At 43.0% G+C, this 22,417-nt stretch overlaps 1 protein-coding gene across 1 annotated transcript in view; it reads right to left on the bottom strand.

The window, feature by feature from the left end:
- Positions 1-7,903: 7,903 nt before the first annotated feature.
- Positions 7,904-22,417, bottom strand: part of LOC138579565 (protein-glutamine gamma-glutamyltransferase 5-like) — a 115,562-nt gene continuing 101,048 nt past the window's right edge. The window contains exons 6-10 of the mRNA XM_069649843.1: positions 20,526-20,703; positions 17,486-17,624; positions 16,351-16,454; positions 15,979-16,224; positions 7,904-11,566 (exon numbers count right to left, since the gene is read on the bottom strand). Coding sequence (XP_069505944.1) covers positions 11,436-11,566; positions 15,979-16,224; positions 16,351-16,454; positions 17,486-17,624; positions 20,526-20,703 — 798 coding nt within the window. The 3' untranslated portion in view covers positions 7,904-11,435. The remainder of the gene's footprint in view (positions 11,567-15,978; positions 16,225-16,350; positions 16,455-17,485; positions 17,625-20,525; positions 20,704-22,417) is intronic.

The raw sequence follows: 22,417 nt of genomic DNA, 5'->3' as shown, positions 1-22,417 counted from the left end.
TGCACTGCAGCCTACATCACAGCCGAACAAATGTTTTTCTGGTTGTAATATAGAAATTGCAGCTGACAATGTGGTTCCAGCCATAGATCAAATACTTAATATATCTCTTTTGAACATTCATGATTACATTATTGATAACCACATTGACATAATGTGTAACTGAAACATGACTGAAGGATTCCAGTAGTCCCAACACTGATCTTGCTACGCCCGAAGGCTATAGTTTCTTTGGCCAGAACAGAGAACATGGTAAGGGTGTCAGAGTTGATATTTTAGCAAGGCAAATGGTTAGTCTATTCCAATGCCCTATTAGCTGTGACGGATGTGAAATTGTGTTGGTTAAATTCACCCCCTCCCCTAATCATTGTATTAATATAATCTTACTGTACCCCCCCCAAGTGAGATGCCTTCTTTAATTGAATGTATATCCTCTATACTGACCTCTCTGGACAGGGCAAATAATCTCACTATCATAATTGGAGATTTTAATAGATGGCTTGGTAACAATTTACACACAGAAGCCACTTCCCTAGAACATATGATAAAGAAAATCACAATTATGTGATTCACTGTACAGTCCCAACCCATGTTAAGGGTAACATGTTGGACTGCATAGCAGCCAAAAACCTCCAAGTTGATCCAATATTTACCTGACCTTGTATATGGCCAGACCACCTATGTGTAGTATTTAACCTTTCAATACCTGTTAAGGTAGTCCAGGGAAAGCACATATTATGAAAGGTTTTCAGCAGAAATCTTAACAACTTGCCAATAGATGAACTACGAGACTGTGGCCCTCATTACAAGTGAGGCGTTAAGGGTTTAACGGCGCCGTCGGCACCGTTAACCCTTAACGCCTGATTCACACTTTAACGCCTGCTTTTTGCAGGCGTTAAAGTCCAAGGCGCTAAGCGACCTTGGTGCTAATTACGGCACCGTAATTTACGGTGCTGTAATTAGCGCCTTCCCCATCCCCATTATGCCCTATGGGGCAGAAATGGGAATGGGGAAGGGCAAATGGTGAATGGGGAATTACCGCCCCACTCACCTTGGAATGGGGCGGTAATTCCGCCATCCATCATGGCGGAATCCGGCATGGACCATGGTGCTAATAGCTAATAGCACCATGGTCCACCGCCTGACTTGTAATGAGAGCCCGTATGTTTAGACTTATGGAGGTCACCTCAGACACTGACCCACCTCCATCATTGGCAATGGGCTATGAAAACCATCTGAACGCTTTTTTTAATTGAGTAGCTCCAAAGAAGAATAAGAGAATCAGAGAAGACCTAAAAAAAGAAATTGGTTCACCCTCACCTTACCATACATAAACAAGAGAAAAGAATTGCAAAGTGTAGCTGGATAAAAAATAGGACAAAGGAAAATAAAGATGTGTGGAAATCCCTTGACAAAATATATCGGAATGAGATTTGTGAAACCAAAAGAACCTACTACAATACGCAGATTGAAGAGTCAGGTAACGATACCAAAAACATTTTCAAAATTCTCAGGAACCTAGAGAAACATCAGGCCTAATCTAATGTCTTCATCCCCATGAATGCGGACTGCATTGCGGTCCAATTAGCTTTCACAGACAAAGTTAAGAAAGCACACTCCAAAATTCTTAATAACATGACATTGGATATTAACTGTGCCACAGATAAAGTTATGCATGTACCATCTCTATCATTAAAACATATGATTGTGTTTAAATCTATTCTAGGACATCAAATGGAGAGCATATTACATAAAATGCAGCCAACAACATGTCTTTGGGATGTTATCCCATCTAATATTATTCTTGCTAATGTACAACTGTTTTCTACTTTTTTGACACGCTCTACCAATGAAACCTTTGCTTATAATACCATCCCCGACAATATCAAGAATGTAGTAGTCAACCCAATGATGAAAAAATCAGGCCAAGATCCAAAGACATACCATGAGCTTAGGCCTATCATGATTATTCTGACATTTCTGAAAGTGATATGATATGATATGGCATTTGTAACGTGCTTATACACAAGTGTTTCAAGGCGCGACGAGGCAGGGAGGGGGAAACAAGGGGAAGACAGACAACGATCCTACTAGGCCAGGTGTCAGTTAGATTGTGCAAGTGCAGGTGTAGGGGGGAGGGAAAAGTGCAAGGGGAAGGTGAGGGGGGAAGTGCAGTACAGGGTAAGTAGAATAAAAAGTAAATAATAGGGCCAGCTGGTGGCAAGTGCAAGGTAAGTGCAAACAAGTGCTGGGGAGGGGGGGCTGTAGGGATACAGAGACAGTCTTGCAGTGCAGGGGTTGCCAGGGAGTCAGTGCAAGTGAAGAGTGGCTGGGCCAAGGACCGAGGTTGGAGAGAGTGGCCCAGTTGCAGATTCAGTGCAGTTTCAGTGAAGAATTTAGCAGGGGAGAGGGAGAGGGAGAGAGAAAGCAGAAGCAAAGAGGAAGGTTTTGAGGTGCTTCCGGAACCGGAGATGGTTCTCCTCGAGTTTCAGGGAGACAGGAAGGCTGTTCCAGAGGGAGGCCCCTGCCGCGGAGAGAGATCTACCCCCAGCTCGTTGCTTCGAGAAGCGGCTGACCCTGAGGGAGTTGGAGACGGATGAGCGAAGGGCTCGGGAAGGAAGATATTTAGGAAGAGAGAGTTGAAGGTATTTAGGCCCCAGGCCCCAGAAGGCCTTGTGGACAATGCAGAGGGTTTTGAACTTGATCCTCGCAGCCACTAGGAGCTAGTGTAGAGATTTCAGTCCTGGAGAGATACGGTCCCTGGGCTTGAGGCCAAGGACAAGTCTCGCAGTCCTGTTCTGGATGAGTTGCAGAGGGCGGAGAGTGGAGGCAGGCAGATTAAGATAGAGGCTGTTACAGTAGTCCAGCTTCGAGAGAACCAGGGCTCGGGAGACAGTGAGCTTCTGGGGGAAGGAGAGGAAGGGAAGAATACCTCTGAGGAGGTGCAACTGGTAGTGTGACTTCTTAGAGACATCAGATATATGATGAGAGAAGGAGAGTGTGGAGTCGAAGATGACCGCGAGGTTTTTTGCCTTGCAGGTAGGAGCAGGAAGAGGGCAAAGAGAGGCTGGCCAGAGACCTGCAGGGACAGAGGGAGTGGGTGTGCCGATGAGTAGAATCTCAGTCTTACTGGCATTAAGGCAGAGGTCATTGGTGGCACACTATTCCTGGATAGCAGACAGACAGTCAGAGATGAGGGAAGGACAGGAGGAGGCCGAGGGTAGCCTGAAAATGAGCTGGCTATCGTCCGCATACCACTGAAAGTTGGGGCAGAGAGCGGCGATGCGGTGGGCAAGGAGTGCCAGATACTGGTTGAAAAGCCAGGGAGAGAGATTAGAACCCTGGGGGACACCACAGGTAGAGAAAAAGATGTCAGAGAGGAAGGACCCCAGTTGGACCTGGAAAGGACGATTGGAAAGGAAAGAGGTCAGCCACGCCAGAGCCTGACCAGTGATACCCAGGTTATCACGGAGACTGTTGAGCAGGATGGCATGGTTGACAGTGTCAAAGGCAGAAGAGAGATCGAGCAGAATGAGAACACACGGAGTGTTGGAGTCGAGGTTCGAGAGCAGGTCCTCACGGATGTTCAGGAGAGCAGTTTCCGTGCTTCTGGCAGCTCTGAAGCCAGATTGATGGTCATGAAGACTACCAACAGATTCAGCATGGAAGTTAAGCTGGGAGATGGCCAGTTTCTCCAGGAGCTTGCCCAGGAAGGGAGTGATGGAGATTGGGGATAGTTAGTCGGGCAGGAGGGGTCGGAAGAGGGTTTCTTAAGAAGAGGGTGCACAAGGGAGTGCTTAAGGGGGGATGGGAAGACTCCAGAGGCAAAGGAGTGGTTGCAAAAGTCAGCCAGGGCAGGAGCCAGGGAGTCAATGTGGTCCTTGATAGTTTTGGAGGAACAGGGGTGAACCTGTTTAGACGAGACTTTCATAGATCGGACTTGTCTGGAAACCTCGTCAGCAGAGAAAAGCGGAAAGGCAGAGAAGGAGGGAGGAGGGGTGGCTGCAGAAGGGCCGGAGGAAGAGCCGGGAAGAGAGGGAGTCAGGCGATAGGAGGAGAGTGAGGACAGGATGTCCTGAGTTCTAGAGATGAAGAGAGGCCAGTGCAGTGCAGAGGGCCTGGGTGGGGACAGGAGAGGTAGAGACTGCAGCAGGGTTGGCAAGCTCCTTGCAGATTTTAAAGAGTTCGGCCGAATTCTTAGATGCCGCAGAGATGCGGGATTGGATAAGGGCCAAGTAGTTGATAAATCTGCCACGATCCAACTCCAAGAGAATTTGGAGAAAGCCACTATCTTTTATCCAAGACAATCAGGCTTCAGGTCCCACCATAGCACGGAGACTGCACTGGTGGACCTGCAGACTCATATGCTAAATGTTATTGATAAAAGGAAATCAGGGCTGCTGATGTTGTAGATCATGATAAACTTGTGACTATTTTGGCCACCACAGGGAAGTGTTCAGAAAAGGCAGCAGAATGGATTAACTCCTTTCTCTCTAACAGAAGATCTAGAGTTTGTTGGGAAGTTGCCACCTCTAGACTGGCCTTAATTACTTGTGATGTGTATCGGGGTGTCTGCCTCTCCCCATCACTTTTTAATTTTCTCTCTTTGTGATTTATTGAAGAGCCGAGACATGCAATTTACCAACTATGCTGACGACACGCAGCTCATTATGGAGCTGAGTGGAAACTATGCTGAGGATGCTAACAAGATCTCTCATATTTAAAAAAAAAAATACAAAACTGGATGTCAACAAATTGGATCTGCCTCAACAGTGCAAAGACTGAACTTTTTATTTACTGGTTCCACCCAGGCAAGAGCCAAGTTAGGAGCAGAGTATTCAGAATGTATTATTGATAAGCATCGTATTGAGGTATTGAAAAAAGAAAGTGAAACATTTAGGAGTCTTTTTCGAATCCTCTATGGAGGCAGATGTGCAAACCGATAATGTAATGAAGAAATCCCAATATCATTTGAGGCTGCAGCAACTGGTGAAGCCATGTGTCTCTGAGAAAAATGGTCCCACTCTGGTGAGAGCAACTATAGTGCAGAGGCTTGACTATTGTAATGTCTTAATAAGTGGTGCTGGCAAGTTATGCATACAAAAACTCCAGATCCTACAGAATGATCCGGTCCACATTATCAAAGGAGTATCAAAACAGGAACACATTTTGGTGCACAGAATGGACCTGCATTGGCTTCCGGTTGCAGCTAGAATTCTATTTAAAACCAATGTTATAGTGCACAAATGCCTATATGGTTACTGCACCCCCCTATCTAAGTGAGAAATGCATACAGCAAAACTCTTCATGAACTACCCGTTCTAGGGATACTATGTACCTGACCTGCCCCTGATGCAAATGTGCTAAAGGTTATGGTCGACCCTTTCCAATGCAGGCAGCCTTAACCTGGAATGAGCTATCTACTGCCCTGCACAGGAAAGGGAACCAGTGGATTTTCTGCAAAAGCTTAAAGACACTGATTTTCAGCTGGTTTCTATGCTATGGGCCTCATTACGAGGAAGCTGGTAGCCGTGCCCTTATTAAGGGCACAGCTGCCACCGGTAATAGTTTTTTACCGGCGCCCAGAAAAGGGCAATAACCGGGTCGTGCCAAACTTGGCAGACCCGGTAATTGCCTTTTTTTGGGCGCCGGTAATAATTATTCCCAATTCCCATTCATTTGAGCTCCATAGGGCTCAAAGGGAATGGGGAGGATGGTAGCAGCGGTACCGTTCATAACAGTACCGTTGCTACCATCTAATTCTGATCGCGGGTGCCACGAGCAGAACTCGTAAAGTGGCGGCATGTTAACAATGGCACCATTGATGCCTTACCGCCTCAATCGTAATGAGGCCCAATGTCTTTTTGTGATGTTTGATATCTCTGAATGTCCAATGTGTGCACCTACATGCTGGAGGCTCTAGCACTAAATTAAAAGATAAATAAAATAAAAAAATAATTGATTTTCAGATCGACCACATTTTGACTTTAGTGTGGTCTGTTGAAAGAAGTGTTGTCACCTCTTGGAGCCACTGTGCCAGGGGTTTCAAAGTTGCTTCACATGGTGTTTCCACTGGTTATTTTTTTGAAGTCAGTTAGTATTAAACGCATATATTAATTATAGAACACTTCTTAATGCAGACATAGGAAACTGGAAAGCACATTTTTAGTTTCTATTAAAGAAAGAAATAGGAAAGATTTGTATTTATTTAGAAATATACAACCAATAGAATCTCATAATAACAAAGAAGATTATTGTGAAAAAGTCATAAAGACCACAAGATTATATAGAACATACTTCAGATAAAGAATCAAGACAACAAAACAGAAATACAATAGCCTACAACTCTGCAATAAAACAATTATCCATCTTGCTTAGATGGGGCAATCATGTTGAGACTGTGATCTAAAAAACTTTTCTAGAATTACAATGAAATTTTGAAGTTGACGGTGCAATTAACAAATGCTGCAGTGACATTTCGGCAATTCATTCAAAAGCCTTCATCAGGACCCCAGGAATGGTAATATGAAAATTTATACTAGATTCTACATCACTCTCTAATCATCAATTTTCATTCTACTATCACAGAGTTTGACAATGGACCATTCATTATCTCCTATTCTTCTCTGTCCAAGTAGGGAATTCAATCTCTGGTATGCGGTATCCTCTTACCGTGGCTCTTCAACATCTACCTTTCGCCTCTAGCCCATTTGATCTTGACATTCTCTCCTCTCCTAGCTTCCAATGTTATTCAGACGACACACAGCTCTCCTTCAAGCTTCACTCCACTGCCTCCTCTTCTTCCTCTCTTATTCTGGACTGTCTGTCTGCCAGTAAGACATGGTGCACTACTAGCAATCTCTACCTTAATGTCAGTAAGACTGAGATTCTTCTCATTGGGACCCCAGCTCTCTCATTCCCTCCTACTCTCTGGTTGCCCTCCATGGGCCTGTTTCCTCTCCCTCCTGTGAGGCAAAAAAACATGGTGTCATCTTTAACTACTCTCTCTCCTTCTCTCCTCACATTACAGACCTTGCCAAGAAGCCCCACTTTCAGTTGCACTTCTTCAGAGGCATTCTCCCTTTCATCATCTTCCCCCAGAAACTCAATGTCTCCAGCGCTCTGGTCCTCTCTAGGCTGGACTAATGCAACAGCCTCTTCCTCAATCTGCCTTATTCCTCCTTTCACCCCCTTCAATTAATCTAGAATAGGACTGATCTCTCCAATGGCACCTGGTTGCTGTGAGGATCAATTTCAAGACCCTCTGCTTCATCCACTAGGCTTTCTGGAACCCGCTACCTCCAACTCTCTCTCCCTAAATACCTCCCTGCTAGAGCCCTCTGGTATTCTAGCTCCAACTCTCTGCGGTTCAGGCACTTGTCCAAGCAGAGAGCAGGGAGTAGATCTCTCTGCTCTGCAGGTGTCTCCCTCTAGAATTTCCTCCCTACACTTTGGACCCCTAGAGATTTGAGCTGAATCTCCTTAAGTTCTGGTAGCTTCTCAAGACCCTCCTTTTCTCTTCCTCCTTCTTTCTCCCCCTTCCCTGCTAATGTTCCCCTCTGCCTCTTGAACTGGCTGCCTGGTTCCTTCTGATTCTTACAGAGTGCCAGGTCCTCCTTGTCGAGTCTAACCCTGCATTTGGTCTCCCCTGACCCCCCTCCACCTGTACTTGCCCTTGCAGGCTCAATGCCCCTGCAGTAGCCTGGCTGGGTCTGCACCCGACTGCGCCATTCCAGCCCGTCCCTCGCACTTAGCATGTGGACCTTCTTTCAACTGCACTCTCGGCATTCTCCTGGCACTTGTCCACCTGGCCTCCCCTTAGCAATCACCTAACCCATGGGCCGTTTTTCCGCCCTGACCGGCACTTCCCCCTACCCACTCCCCTGCACTTCTTGTTACTGCACTTGCATGATCCAAATGACACAGGGCCTAGTAGAACTGTTCTTATTTGTCTTCATCCCTGCCCCCCACTTTTTTGTCTTCTTGCACCTTGAAACACCTTCTGCTGTATAGGAGCATTATAAATACCAATAAATAAAATAAATAAATACAAGTGGAGCCTGTATATAATGTAAGGTATTGGATGCACAAATCCTCCAAATGGTAAACTTTTATTTAGACATGTCTACGTCAAGTGGGACACTTACTATTGGCCAGTTCTTATTAGGCATTCGTCTACACTTCTTATTGTCCCCAAACGTATGGCTGCATCACATTTAAAGTCTCCATTAGATCTCAGTCAAATTGTCTACAGAGCAGAAGAAACATACACAGGGGCACCCGTTTATTGAGATTGCAAAATGCCACTGTGATTGGCATCAATCATAGCACATAGCTTCTTCTTTTCCATATACATTAGTCTATCACTTACTTCATAATATATTTGACCCGAGAGCTCCCATCTGTCGTTGCCGGCAAGTTACGTACACAGCACCACAGGACGGCATTTTAAATATAACCATTCAAGGCGTTGTCATCTGCATGTTACGGATCAAACGTGATTACATAGTTACACTAAGCTACACTGTAGCAACTATTTCTGTGTCATTATCATGGAACAGTAGGCAAATACAGGCCTCGTCAATTTCCCTTATTTTAAAAGTCGGAGCCCTTTCCCCATAACAACTGTTTATATGTCATTTTGAGTGGCGTGAACACATTGGTCAGTACAGGACTCATCAAGTTCAGTTGCTGTCAGTTGTTGTCAGATCAAAACCCCTCCTCTTCAAAGAGGTCAAAGTAGAAAGCATGAACACATACGCTTCAGAGGGAGGGGGCACATATATTGTTTTATATATCATGATTCATCGAGGCCTTGCCTAGCAGTGAGCTGACTACATATACTCCAAATGTAAAGGTATATGCCACATATCCCCGGCAGACTACATGCAATGACTTAAATAGACTGCCACATTTAGGTTCTTGAGCCATCAACCCCTTTCATCTAAGGATGACATATAATGATAAAAGGGATATTTTTGCTACAAAACCCCCCCCATTTGGAGCAGACCCATAGTCTGCAAATATGTTGTGACATAAAATAGTAATGCATATTAAAGAACAAAGGAGAGAGTTCCTATACATGTAGGATCCAGGTCCACAGTGTAGTTCACATTCACTGTTACATGAATATAACCCAATCTAAATCCTCATTAAGGCCGTGCTTAAGACTGTCTAAACTGTAAATCCAAACATGCTCTTTGTATAGTAGGCTTTTTCTGACATTGCACGTCTGTGAAATGCTTTCTCCTATCCACATACAAGGTCATCAGCTGAATGCCCTTCATTAAAGAAATGTCTACCTAAAGGTGCAATCACATTCTTGCAATGGATACACGATCTGTGCTCATTAATATGTATATTAGCAGTTCTCACCATATGGCCAGTATTCCTCAACCCTTGTGGACATTCTATACAATGCACAACTCTGGGACTTTTACAATTTGTAAACTGCTTTAAATGCCAGGCCTGTTCACCTATTTTGAAAGTTCAGATGTGGCATCAAAGGCCAGCTTTAGGATAACGATCTACAAATCTGCTGATAGGTTCAAGACCAGATCCACATCCTGAGACTATAGGTCTACATGGCGGCTTCATCATATTCTTATGAATGTTGTGTAGAACGTGGGTTATCAAGATTCAAAATGTCATATTCTTGCTGAAAAATCCAATCATTACCAAGTGCATTATAGGTAATATCATCAATCAAGCCTCAGATACCATTGGTAGGCTCTTCATTCAAAGGTAAACAGGGAGTACTGTCGTTTAGCAGTTCTTTAACCATGTTTACATATCAGTCCATATCCATAATCAGTTTGTTCATTATGTTATCGTCATTTCTGAGGGTATTAAATGCTTTCCATTCACTGTGTAATCAGTTACATTTATTTTGTTTTGCTAAAGTAGTTTTAAGTTCTATATGTCCTACTTCATTAACTGTACAAACATACGTATTTCAGAAGGCATGCAGCTGTCCAATAACATGCAACTGGGTTTGTTTCTCAGACCTGAGTCATTGCTTTGTTCTTCATGCATGTGTCTAGGAAGTGACCCTTGAGCTTAATTTTTTTTTAGAAAGTTTTCTGATTGAAGCTTCTGTTTTAAGCCAATCTGTGTTAAGATGTGGTACAATGGAAAGCCCTTTAGTAGGTAAAGCTGTTTAGTCACTACTCAGGTTCCTGCTTGAAAGGTTAAATATATGAATCTCTGAATTTCTTGCGGATATGCTTATTTTCGTGTTTCGAAGAGGCCCAGGAAGCCTGATTCGAATAGTTGAATGGTTGGTTCCCTCGACCTATTCCTCACGGACAACCCCTCCCTAAAAAAGTGTGCCTATCACCATAATTCTGCTCAGAGCTCGGATCATATTGTTCATCATTGGGAGAGCCACTTCAAGAAGTGTCTGAACATGTGACCCATTTCCATCTATATTGTCTTCCACTACTATAGCGAAAAGGATGTGTTCTGAAAGACATTTGTTACTGTGGAAAATAATGATCACACAGATATGGATAAACCACTTCAGACTTGAACTGTGTGATGTCTTTGGCCAACTTGTTACCCTTTTTGCTGATGCGAGAGGTTTTGAATTCATCAATTATTTGTATTAATCTCCATCAATTTGTTTCTGGGTGTTTGACTAGTGTTATTATTCAGAAATTCAGCCTCATCTAGTTTGATCTGGATTTGCACACTAGCTTTCTGAAATGTAGTTATAGTGAGGAACATTAAGTCTGACTACATTCAATGGCAATGCAATGCCATTTATTTGTATTCATTATCATCTAGAAAAAGGAAGGATTTGTTTCTGCACCACTAACCCTGCAGGAATGATGTTGGATTTACGATACTCCCGTAGGGAATGAGCATGCATTTCGGTACGGAAGCATTTCTTTTTCAATTTTATAAGCTTGTCATTCGTTGTTGTGTGTTCAAACCAACACTACTTCCAGTGAAATTAAATAGCGAGGGACCTTGGACCAGTTTCTGAATAACTTCTTCACTATAGCTAAGTGTCTCGGCTTCTGCCATGGTTAAAGTTATGATGGTGTACCTTGACTCACTTTAAAAATTCATTCATAAAACCCATTTTTACAAAAATTGATAGTGAGGAAAATGAATTCCTTCTTTCAACTAAAGAACCTTCACAGCATGGCTGCAGTACTGGTATGTAACAACTAAGAGAAAACACAATTACAAAATGAGAATCTGGGTCAAGGCACTGCATACACACATGGTGTTCCCACTGATTAATTGTGTTAGTAATAAAAACATACATTGCTTATTGAACACTTCTAAATGCCGACATATAAAAATGGAAAGCACATGCTTAGTTGTAAAAAAGGCATTTCTAGTAAGGAAATAAATAGAAAAGGTTATTTCAATTTGTATGTATTTAGACATAGACAACCAATGCAATCCCCTAAGAAAAAAGAAGATTATTGTGAAATAGGGGGTTTAGAGATGGCTGGTAAATGTACCGGAGCTTCATTCAATGGCAATGTTGCAGATAGCGAAGAAACTCCTTGTGGATTAGCTTTCAACAATATTTGTCTTTCTTTTATTGAACCTAGAGAAAAGGAAATTAAAACATTACATCATATACAGTTCTGTTCTATAGTAATTCCATATTCTTACTTGACAATGAGGCCAACGTATGTGTGAAAAATAAAGGTACATAAAGAGGTGAATTTAAGAAATGTAGATATGTGGAAGGAAGGGCCAAGGCCCGCATAGTATACACCAGTCTGTACTGTAATGAGCATTTCAAAATCCCTAAAAATAAAAAAGGTACATTAATAAGCCCTTATGTTACCCTGCCTTCACATACATTTGTGTAAAGAAGGTGCGACTAAAGTCAACTAATCACCAAAATCAAGTCTTACTGTCTCTCCCAATTCTATTTTGGGAGAACGGGCTGGAGGAAACCACACCCTCAAACCCAAAAACAATAAAGCACTCTCTTTAAACAGCCAGAGTCCTCAATATTAAACCTTTCTTTTCTGTTTTCTTTTTTCCTTCTCCGGAAAACTTTTTGACCTGAACAGATTGAATTTGAGACTCTCAGACAGAAGCTATTCGCTCATGACTAGCAAGAGTCTTCTCATGTGACTTCTTCATTTCTGGTAAAGGTAGAAGAGCAAAGTTTGGTTGGCCGATCTTTCACACAATGTATTGAAAGAAGGGGTCGAATTTCTAGTGCTCAGAAATTATTGAAAGTTTGTTTTTGCCGAAAACAAAACGTCATTGGATAAAGCAGGCAGTGGACGGTGCTGCAGATCGGCTAGGCTGGGAAAAGGAGTTTGGATATCTATGTCCCACCGACGGTATGATGGACTGTCGAAATCTGGGAGAGATGCTTACCTGCTTTGGGCTCCAATTGTTGGTTAATGCCTCCTTATGGGGAAACCCGGTATATAAATTTCAAAATAAAACACTGAACTGGAAGATGTGAATCCAAAGAATAAAGATATCTGTGCAGGTCTGTCAAATCATTCTTATGAACATCTAAAATTCAACTATACTATCCCATAAAGAGCAGGAGGTACATCAAGGCTGGATTAAAGACTTTTTTATGACTTTCTTTTTAGATACACTGAGGGTTTGCTGTGTTATCATGTGGATGAGTAAATGTGACTTGATTACCCACTTTTGTATGCAAAGGATCCCGCTACAGCAATATGAGACCCCGGCAAGATTGTACAGGCTCCCCCTGATAAATTTGCATGCATAGAGGTAGTGTTTTGGTCCGGGGGACACTGGGACACGTGCTGCAAGTACCAAACCGTAATTAATTGGGTCTCATTAGTGTTGGATACTCAATGGCTTTTCTGCTGGATATCATGTGTTTTAACTATCTGCTATCAAGCATAAAATCCCCTCTTATTTTGGGCTTTATTGGGCCTTGCAAGTCCAGACACTTATGAGTAAATCTGGGCTCAATTTAATGATATATATGTTTGACGCTCATGCAATGACTTGGCAGATCAATTCATACCTGTGGCGTGTGTTCCATCTGTTGTTGTGACTTAGTGTGTTTTTTGTTCCCTGGTGTTTTTATTTTACTTTTTTTTTTGTTTTACAAATGACAAAATCGAACAAAGAAAAAAAAAAAAAGGACCAGACTTTGTGGCATAGGTGATGGGGGCGATGCATTTCTAGGTTGTGGTGTTGGATTAGGGCATGCAAGTTAGTAGTGAAGATTATTTGATTTGCATCCTATACTTGAAGGCTAGATATATTGTCCCTGTAATGTCTATCTAATAAAAATAAAATGCAAACAGATAAATCAGTCCCTATAAACTACAGTGTTGGCTAACACATATAGGGGCAGGGCGGTTGAGCATAATTCACAAGAAGAAGGGCACAGTGTGCATAAAGATGTGATCCGGAACACAAGCGAAAATGCAGTGTTGGAATGCTGACAAGGGACAACTTCTGGTGGGACACTGCACTACTGATTTGAGCTTGCCTAGCACTAGAGGAAAAGAACACGCCTCTCTTTCATGGCTGATGTGCAAAAAAAGTCTCTGAATGGCCTAAAGGGATTGTAGTTTGATTACATTAGAAAAGTGTGCCTGTTTCTTTGTGCCCTAGGGAACACCATCTTGATTGTTGGATGAAGATCCGCATGGATGTAACAGCTAAGATGGATGCCTGGTAGAGATTGCATAGCTGACTCTTAGAGAATGCCACCATAGATGATCTGGAACTGGCTGGGCAGAGATAACATATTTCCACTCAGAGCAAGTAACTGTTGGAATGCTGTCAGTTGGATGATCAGGCACCCCTGCAATGGGGCTGAGATAAAGGATGATTTGCTCATGTTTGTAGTGCCTCAGGGATTTAACATTGCAGAGAAAAAAAGAGAGAGAGAGAGGGAGAGAGAACTAAGAGACTAAGAGAGAGAGAGAGCTACAGAGAGAGAACCGACGAATTAAGGAACGAGAGAGATAGAGAGAAAGGGAATGAGCTATGCATGCAGCTTTCACGAGGCAACAAGTGCGTTTTTCACCTGAGAAGAACAAAGGAGCAGAAGAAAACACTGTTCTGTGGGGTTGCCCTATCCTGGCCATCATAGGAATGGAGATAACCCTGTCAATTTCATGAGAAGGGACAGACAAAATGCAATATTATCATTGAGTCCCAGGATATAGCCAAAGAAGAAGGAAACAAGTCAACAGGGGAGACCTCTCTGCCATTGTTAGAGAGCAAGGGACTAGGTTGTTCCAAGGTGTCGGGATACTATGAAGTTTGAGATATAGACTGGGTGCACAGCAGGGAGTCAGCCAGATCCAGGATCAAGAAAGACAGGTACATTACCTGACTTTGATCAAAGACACAGTTGCCAAGCGGGGTTTCAGTGAAGCGCTGCAATTTTGTTGGCACCTCGATAGTATTTAATTGAGCCGAAATGCAGATGGCAGATAGCGACTCAATATACAAGGTGAACGAGACCATTGGTTGGTGGACCAGGGGTGAGGGTGTTCTTTATTCAAACATGATACACATAGTACTTGCGGCTGAAGAAGAACCCAACAGTCTTTATGTGTGGGAGTCACGTCCCTGCGTGGGTGCGGGAGTCAAATGTGTGTTGCCCGGATTGGTGCACTGTCATGCTTACATTTTTACCACTTTTACCACTAGTGTCAGACTGGGTGTATTTATAAATGTAGGCTGCAGGAAGTCCAATTCTAGGGCTAGGAAGTGTATGCAGTGCCATGGCTGAAGTTTCACATACCATTCATTTTACCAGAGGCCATTTGGCACAAAAGATTGACATGGATTCTGCACTTCTGTTGTCCTGTTTTCGCAAGTAGCATTCGCCCTCACTACAAACCATGTGGAGTAATTTGTGGGGAGTGTTTCATTGATGGTTTGCACTGGGCGGGCACGAATACTCCAATATCCAATCCAGAAAGGAAAAATAAATGTATTTGAACGGTCTCCCGGGCCACCACTGATCACTTCAAGGCCCTCTAGCCAGACCTCTCCGCCTATCTGCCCAATTGACTTCTAAGATCAAAAATGCTGCTGTCTGAATAACTTAATTCCTGGACAAGGTATGGTGCCACATAGTGTGCCAAATGTCTTCTGTTTATTATTATTCTCAAATAGCTGTATTGCCTCTTAAATAACTAGTCTCCCCTTTACCAGAGTATTTTACATCCAAACTAACATTTATAACCCGAAGCACATAGTTTCTGTCCCCAGACTTTGGATCTTCTGGCCCTCTCTAGCTTTTGCAGAACCTTCAGGCATGTGGTTCACCATCAAGGTGTCCAAACATCCATATATTTTGCCCCTGGACTTCCAACAAAACTGTCATGCACTATTCTTCTGATAGAGACTAATGCCACACATCTTTCATCCCCAAACTGCAGGTACTACAACCAGGAAGTAAAAGAACCTCCCCAAAGTATATTACTATGTATGGGTGTAGTCACACGATTCATCCCTTATTTTGAAATGCTTTCAACTTATTTCAAATTATATGGCCCTCATTACGAGCATGGCGGTCTGGGAAGTACTGTACCGCTAAGCATGCCGGTACCATACTTCCCGGACTGCCATACTACGGGCTCTGCTTGCGGGAACCGTTTCACCCGCCAGGTTTTTCCTGGCTGGTGTAACAGCACCCACGAGCAGAGCACGTTGGATGCACCGGCACAACTCTGAATGTGCTGGTGCATCCAAAATCCCCATCCCCATTCCCATTCAGCCCTATGGAGCAGAATGGGGATGGATGGGGAGGCCTTAGATTCTGGCACCCAAAAATGGGCAATTAGCGGGTCCACCCAACTCGGCATGACCCGGTACTTGCCCATTCATGGGTGCCATTTTTAACGGCACGGCTACCGCAGAGTTGCGATGAGGGCCATTGTCTCTTTCTGGGATGCAGACGCTGTACACAAACATCTTAATGCCACTTTGACCACCAAAGACTACATTCAACAACAAACAAGAGATGGGATTTTGTACCGTCTTCATGTTTGTATTCGCTTGTGATATCGTCCCGCGCATTAACGCCCACGGCTTTAGTGCTGATGTGTTGCCCAACCGAATGGGATTCGCCATGCAGTTTTTCCTTCTTCAACGTTTTAGAGTGGAGGAGCCAGGAAATGACAATGGCATTCACTTCTGCAAACACGAAGCGGCCATCAAAGCTTAGGTTAACATCGCCTTCCTTTATGGCCTTGACAGAGGCCGGACCAAGGCAAAATATCCCTGTGGGCGAGTCAAGAAAACGTCAGCTTATCACAACGGATCCAATGAATCGACTGCTTTTAGAAGTATTATGAAAAAATACACTTTTTCAATTAATGTGTATTGATTGAAAAATACAATTCCTACCATTGCTTGTTTCCTGAGGGGTTGCATCTAGCACCTGCCAACCACCAAATCCTGCAGGAAGATCGAACCGTTGCATCCAGCATTCGTTCCAGACATGAAAATTCCTGCAACATTTCATAGAAGCACATGGTTAGTTCTTTTTTAAAAAGCTATGCTTCCTCCTATCTGTCATGGTGTGAGTGAGAATACACCTGGACTGGTTAAGTAGGGTGCTGATTATGTTCAATAAACAGATATAAAAAAAATGGTCGTCCAGAAAAAGACAAAGCTAGAAGATTGAATGTAAGATGTACAGGTGATATTTATTTATACAAAAACATTTGAAAAGAGTCCTAGTTAGGTATGTGAGGGTGATTTAATGGTCTTTATTACTAATGTGAATGTATATTGAAGGGATGTGTGTCTATTGGACCTTTACTAGAGGAAAGTATCCCCTAATATAAAACACGCTAAGACAGATCAGAAGCGAAGGGAAGCTCAGAACATATACGTGTATATTCAGTGTAATAAAGCCCTAAACATGTGAATACATTTTGACAAGCTAAGAATTCAGCTGGTAACTTTCCAAGATGTTAATCATAAAATAGTCCGCGCTTTCTAAATCTTTTCTTCATCCTTCCAACTCCGCCCCTAATTTTAGAATCCTATTGACAACTGTTGGCATAGACCTTTCCATCTCGTTTCCCTGCCCTCAAATGGAATAGTTAGGAGTGTCTCTGTAAGATGTGTACCATGGGATATCCCAAAATGCTCAGATCCTGTTACAGTGACTTTCACTCTGAAAGAAAAGCTCTTCTCCAAAGAACTGAAGGACCACATCTGTGCCAATCTCTGTGACTTCCTACTGAATCTTCCATCCACTTCCCTTTTTCTTAACATCTTATCAAATGGCACTGATACGGCCCATCCTATGTACGGTCCACAACATGTGCTTCTGGTCCAAGCTGCTTCACCAGAGAAAACAGCAACATTAAAAAAAAAAAAAAAAAACAGGGAAGTATACAACGACAATGTCAGGTGTGATTTGAAAACATTCAGATTTTGGTCAAAATCCACCAGCTGATTTTAATTTCTGTCTTCTTTGAGATTTGTAATTTACCTAGAAACGAGAAGCTACAAGACATTTAACTCTTACCATACGCTATCATGGGTTTCCTTCTCAAGTTGTTTCCCATGTTCGTCGTATAAAATGTCCACATTCAGGTCAGAGTGCGTGTCATGGGCGGATTCAAAATTGGTCACCACGCGTGTTGGAATCCCCAGGCACCTCATTACTGGAAAGAGAGGATAGATTTTCACTTGAAGAGATTATGGAATCTCTCATATGAGAAATACAATCTATTTGCCGATATAGGTAAGACATGTGGTTTCAGAACAACTTAGCCAATAACGCAGTGAATAACTGGCAATACAGGGTGTTAACATCCCAGAGGTCAAGTAGACTGGCTTTAATGTAGTGGAAGCCACTAATGCAGGTTGTGGGCTTTTACCACCCAGTATATCCACCACTCTCCATGTTATTGCATTAGCACACAGGTGTAATGTCCAGAGTGCTAATGATTTTCTATTTCTTGTGTGGAAAAAAGGCTATTCGCCAACTTTGCAAATGTTTTTTCCACCCAAAAATAAATCTAACCTTCACACTCGGGATAGGGTGCTAAGCCAAGCAAGTGTCTGGAAACACAGGCTTGAAGTTATCAAATACCACCCATGTATTACTAACCGCCCAATGACTTTCCATGGGAGCTGTCTTTATTTGTAGTTCTTGGCACCTGGGGCGCCCCGCCAGACTCCCTCCCGACCCACCACTCCCAAATCACTGCCAAACTCCCCACCTGCCCACCATCACTTCATCTCCCAATCCACCCCACCCCACTTGTCTTTTGGGCCTCTCAGCTCTGCAGGTCCTTCCCGTAGAGTCTCTGACATAGAAATAGAAAAAGAACGTAGTCCCTATTCAATTTGCTATGGCAGCATCCATCTTCTTTTTTTATGGGAGAGTTAGCTTTCACAATACATGCAGAGTCATCTGCTATAATAAGAACAAAATAAAAGCTATTTGCACCACTGACAGAGCCCAGGGCTGTGAGTAGCTATCCCAACCATGTCAGTGGGTGTACTGGGGTGGTAAAGGCCAGGAGCTCGCCCATGGTCCTCGCTTCACACGAGTTTGCCTAGGCTCAGGCTGGTGGGCCGTTATGAGTCCTGGTATGCCCTGCGATGCAGGGGTGATTGCCATAAACATGTCCACCAGGAAAATGGGTGACAAACTCTCTTTAAGAGAGAGCTCCTTCCGAACTCTGCACCCTTAGTTAGTAGTCCTATGGGTGAGTCGCCCTTGTACAGAGCTCTGCTGCGTCTCATCTATGGTTGTGTATTGTAAATCCCATGCATACATACTTATATAATACATACATAGAGTTGCTTTTTTATGTCCTTAGTGACTGGAACCAACAGGAAAGAGGTTTAGGGAATGTTTTTCTTTTTTTTTTAACTTTTGCATGATCGGGTAGTCAGTAGGCAACAGGGAGAGTGGAGGAGGTGTAACCCAGAGTAGTAGCCAACAGCTTGCTAGAATATGGACCGTAATCCCAGAACACATGTCCAAAGCAGCCTGATAGGCTGCTAAACCCCAGTCAGGCACTTATGGGTAATTATAGCAACGGTCAGTCTTGGGATCTTCTGTGTCAAACAGATGGTAGAGTCCTCCATTTTCAATCAACTTTCCTAACCCTGTGCAATGTGCCAAGGAAAGTCGACAATGGTGGTCTTTGTATCAATGAAGTGAGTTTTTTTTTACTCGATAGAAAGCACTTTGTAGCAGTGGAGTATCATTTTAGTTAAAGTTGTGTTAGTTTTCATTTCTTGCAGGAGATACATTGTTTTTCTCTACATTGTGATTTTTGCCAGGTTTGGTAAGTAGTGTGATCATGTCATTTGTTGGCCTACGAAAACCAGGATTCAGTGAACTTTTGCTGCTTTCTTACTTTGTTCTCCAGATTATTGCGAAGATTTCCAAGCAGATAATTCCCCTTGCTACTAGTGGAGCTCCCAGGTTAAGTTTACTTTTGGTTGTTGAAAAGCCGATACATTCTCCAACGTATAGGTTCCCTTTCACAATACTTGTTTTCATTACATTGGCCCTCATTGTGAGGTCGCCGGTAGCCCTACCGGCAAACTCGGCTTATCGTTTCTGCCGCCCGATATCCTGGTAATACTGGGATATTGCGGATGGCTGCGGAACGGTAAATTCCCATTCCTGAGGAATCCCATAGGACGCAGCAATATGATGTCTAATGTAGATTGTAGACTATGCAAGGGTGTTAAGTTATGTGTATGTGGTACTACACAAAATGTAATCAAGCTATCACGGTCCAGTAGACATATATTAAGTAATTAAGCATCAGAGATCTCAGAGGTGTCTTTTGTATGACTCTAGTGGATGAGATGGGGATCTGCTCAAGTCTTTCAAATTCGGTAGTTAAGAATAGGTTGTGGACCTGGTATAAAAGTGACTTGGAGGATTTATGATTTGATAAGAAGTACAATAGATGTCTCTAATGTGCCACATTAAGTTTTTGGTAGAGTATTGCAAATTGTATAAGTAATGCGTAATCTATTTTGTAGACCATAAGAAAGACCAAAGGGAACAGAGATAGTAGATTGGAGGATGCGATTTGCCTCACACTCTGTTACAAGGACTTTAGACTCCTGTGTTCAGTGTTATGCTGTAACGAGTTAAAGTGAATGTATACTTTTGAACAAAGGAATTATTTACAGCATGTCAATAAACTCTAAGAGGGACCTCGAGTAAGTGAAAAATGTCAACCCTATGAATTTTGTTAACAAACATATATTGCCAGGACCAATGTGGTTAGTATTCTTCATTTGCAACCATTGCTCTAATTCTTACGTTCCTTAACCCTAAACAAAAGCTTGAGGGCACAATTTAAGAACCACAGCAGTCACATTAACAGCATCCTCAGCTGGTGGCATAGAAAACATACTTTGGATCTCCCTTTGCAGATAACGCACAAACCACAGTCCTGGTTCAGAATCACCTCAGCCCATGCTTGGCTTCCACATCACTTATAGCAGCACAAGACTTTATCAGCTTGTGTAATCAGAAAGCTTGATTCAAATTATTCTCAAAGTAACCTTATCATAACGCCTACCTGTACACATGACTCCAGCAAAGACCCAGCACTGTCCGTATTTAACTGGCTTGAATCGTGAAGTGGCCCACTCTCGTAGGATGGCCACACTGCCATTCCAATCAGATGGGCTTCTTCCGTCTTTGTAATCTCCACTCCAGTTACCTTCCACCACTCCATTGTCATCATTGGAGTTTATCTGCAGAGGAAACACATCTTTAGTTCATGGAATATAACCAAGATTCATTGTAGGAAAGGAAAACCTGGATGACTGGTCCTAAAGGTAGAGGCAGACTTTGGTGATAAATTCCTCAGCGGTTGGAAATACCTGCAGATACTGGATGCCACCCCACCCCCATGCCCCCTGTCCCCACAAGAGGGGTTATCTTCAAATTGGCACTGCAGCATCTAGGATGCTGACGTTTGCATGTAAAGTTGCTTGCAAAAAGGGGAATTCAATCGAATGTGTCCATCATGGTGAGAGTGCTGTGAAAAGAATATCCTTCCAAATAGGGACTGACTCCTCCTGCAACCAGGAGAGTTGACGTTATTCGTGGACATGCTTTCCTGAAAAGGAAGCTCGTGATTCTACTGAGGTTTGCATGGAGATTGTGACAGGATGTGTGTTTCTACCTGAGTGTAACTTGGTTGTGCAGACAGGTATTAAGCTGTGTTTGTTATACTTGTAGTTCTGATTCATAGTCTATGCCCATGTGGTTATTCCATCTGGGGAGAGAACATCATTGTTTTCTGTAGGGGGGGTTCAGAAATACTGATTGTGGGGAGACTGATAACCCTGAAAACCTGACTGGATGTTACTAGTAGTGGGTTGCTGAACTTAGTCATGGGCTCATTTGTTTTAGCTGGAACAGACATTTCATGTATGGAGCATTGTACCATTGATCTTAGGACATCACCAACATGTAGGGCCCTAATTAATGGAACATTTTCTTTACACACGTGAAAGGATGTACTAGCATACCTCTTCACTTGAGTGAAACGAATATACAAGTAATTTACAAGCAAGAATCTGATGTGCGTGTATTTTTCTTTTTTCTTAGTATTCTTTTTTTATTGTCTTTGGTTTAAATCAAACCTTACAGAAAACATAACAGAGAAATACATTCAATTCAACATAGAAAGTACAAGTTAATTCACTAAAAGTCTCAAAGTCTCAAATACAAAAGTTGAAGATGAATTCCTACACATGTACATGTCTCTTTCAATATGCAAACACAGATAGAATACAAGTGGCATCCTACCAGTAGTGCAATCTAGGTATCATTTTCTAAAAACCATCCCCACTACACTCAAGTATAAGTCCTGTAAAAATAATACACATTCTGAAATCACTTCCTCTTAAAAGTCTGGGCATTCCTAAAAAAGAAACTGTATTCTCCGATGTAATACAGAGGGACAATCTAAGACCAGATGGTAAATTGGCTGCAAACATTTAGGGCCTCATTACACGGAAGGCGGTAAGGGTTAACGGTCACCGGTAAGGGTACCGGTGACCGTTAAACCCTTACCGCCTTACTACGAGGTCCCTTTGCGGGACCCGACCTTAACGCCTGGTGTAGACCAGCCGTTAAAGTTGGGTCCCGAAAAGGGATCTTGGTGCTAATTACGGTACCGCAATTTGTGGTACTGTAATTAGCTCCTTCCCCATTCCCATTATGCCCTATGGGGCAAAAATGGGAATGGGGAAGGGCCATGGAGAAAGGGAGAATTACCGCCCCGCCAACCTTGGAATGGGGTGGTAATTCCCCTTTTCTCCATGGTGGTACCAGTATGGTACCGGCGGCAACCGCCTTCCGTGTAATGAGGCCCTTAGTTTCGCATATTCTACACACGCGTTTATCTCTCTGTAGACCCATCCTCGGACCCATTGCTTCCATTGTCTGTAGGCAAGT

This window comes from Ambystoma mexicanum, chromosome 3p (assembly GCF_040938575.1).
Source record: "Ambystoma mexicanum isolate Mex_15411 chromosome 3p, UKY_AmexF1_1, whole genome shotgun sequence".
Lineage (NCBI taxonomy): Eukaryota > Metazoa > Chordata > Amphibia > Caudata > Ambystomatidae > Ambystoma > Ambystoma mexicanum.
The sequence above is the reverse complement of the archived record's forward strand: the minus strand, read 5'-3'. Positions and strand labels throughout refer to the sequence as shown.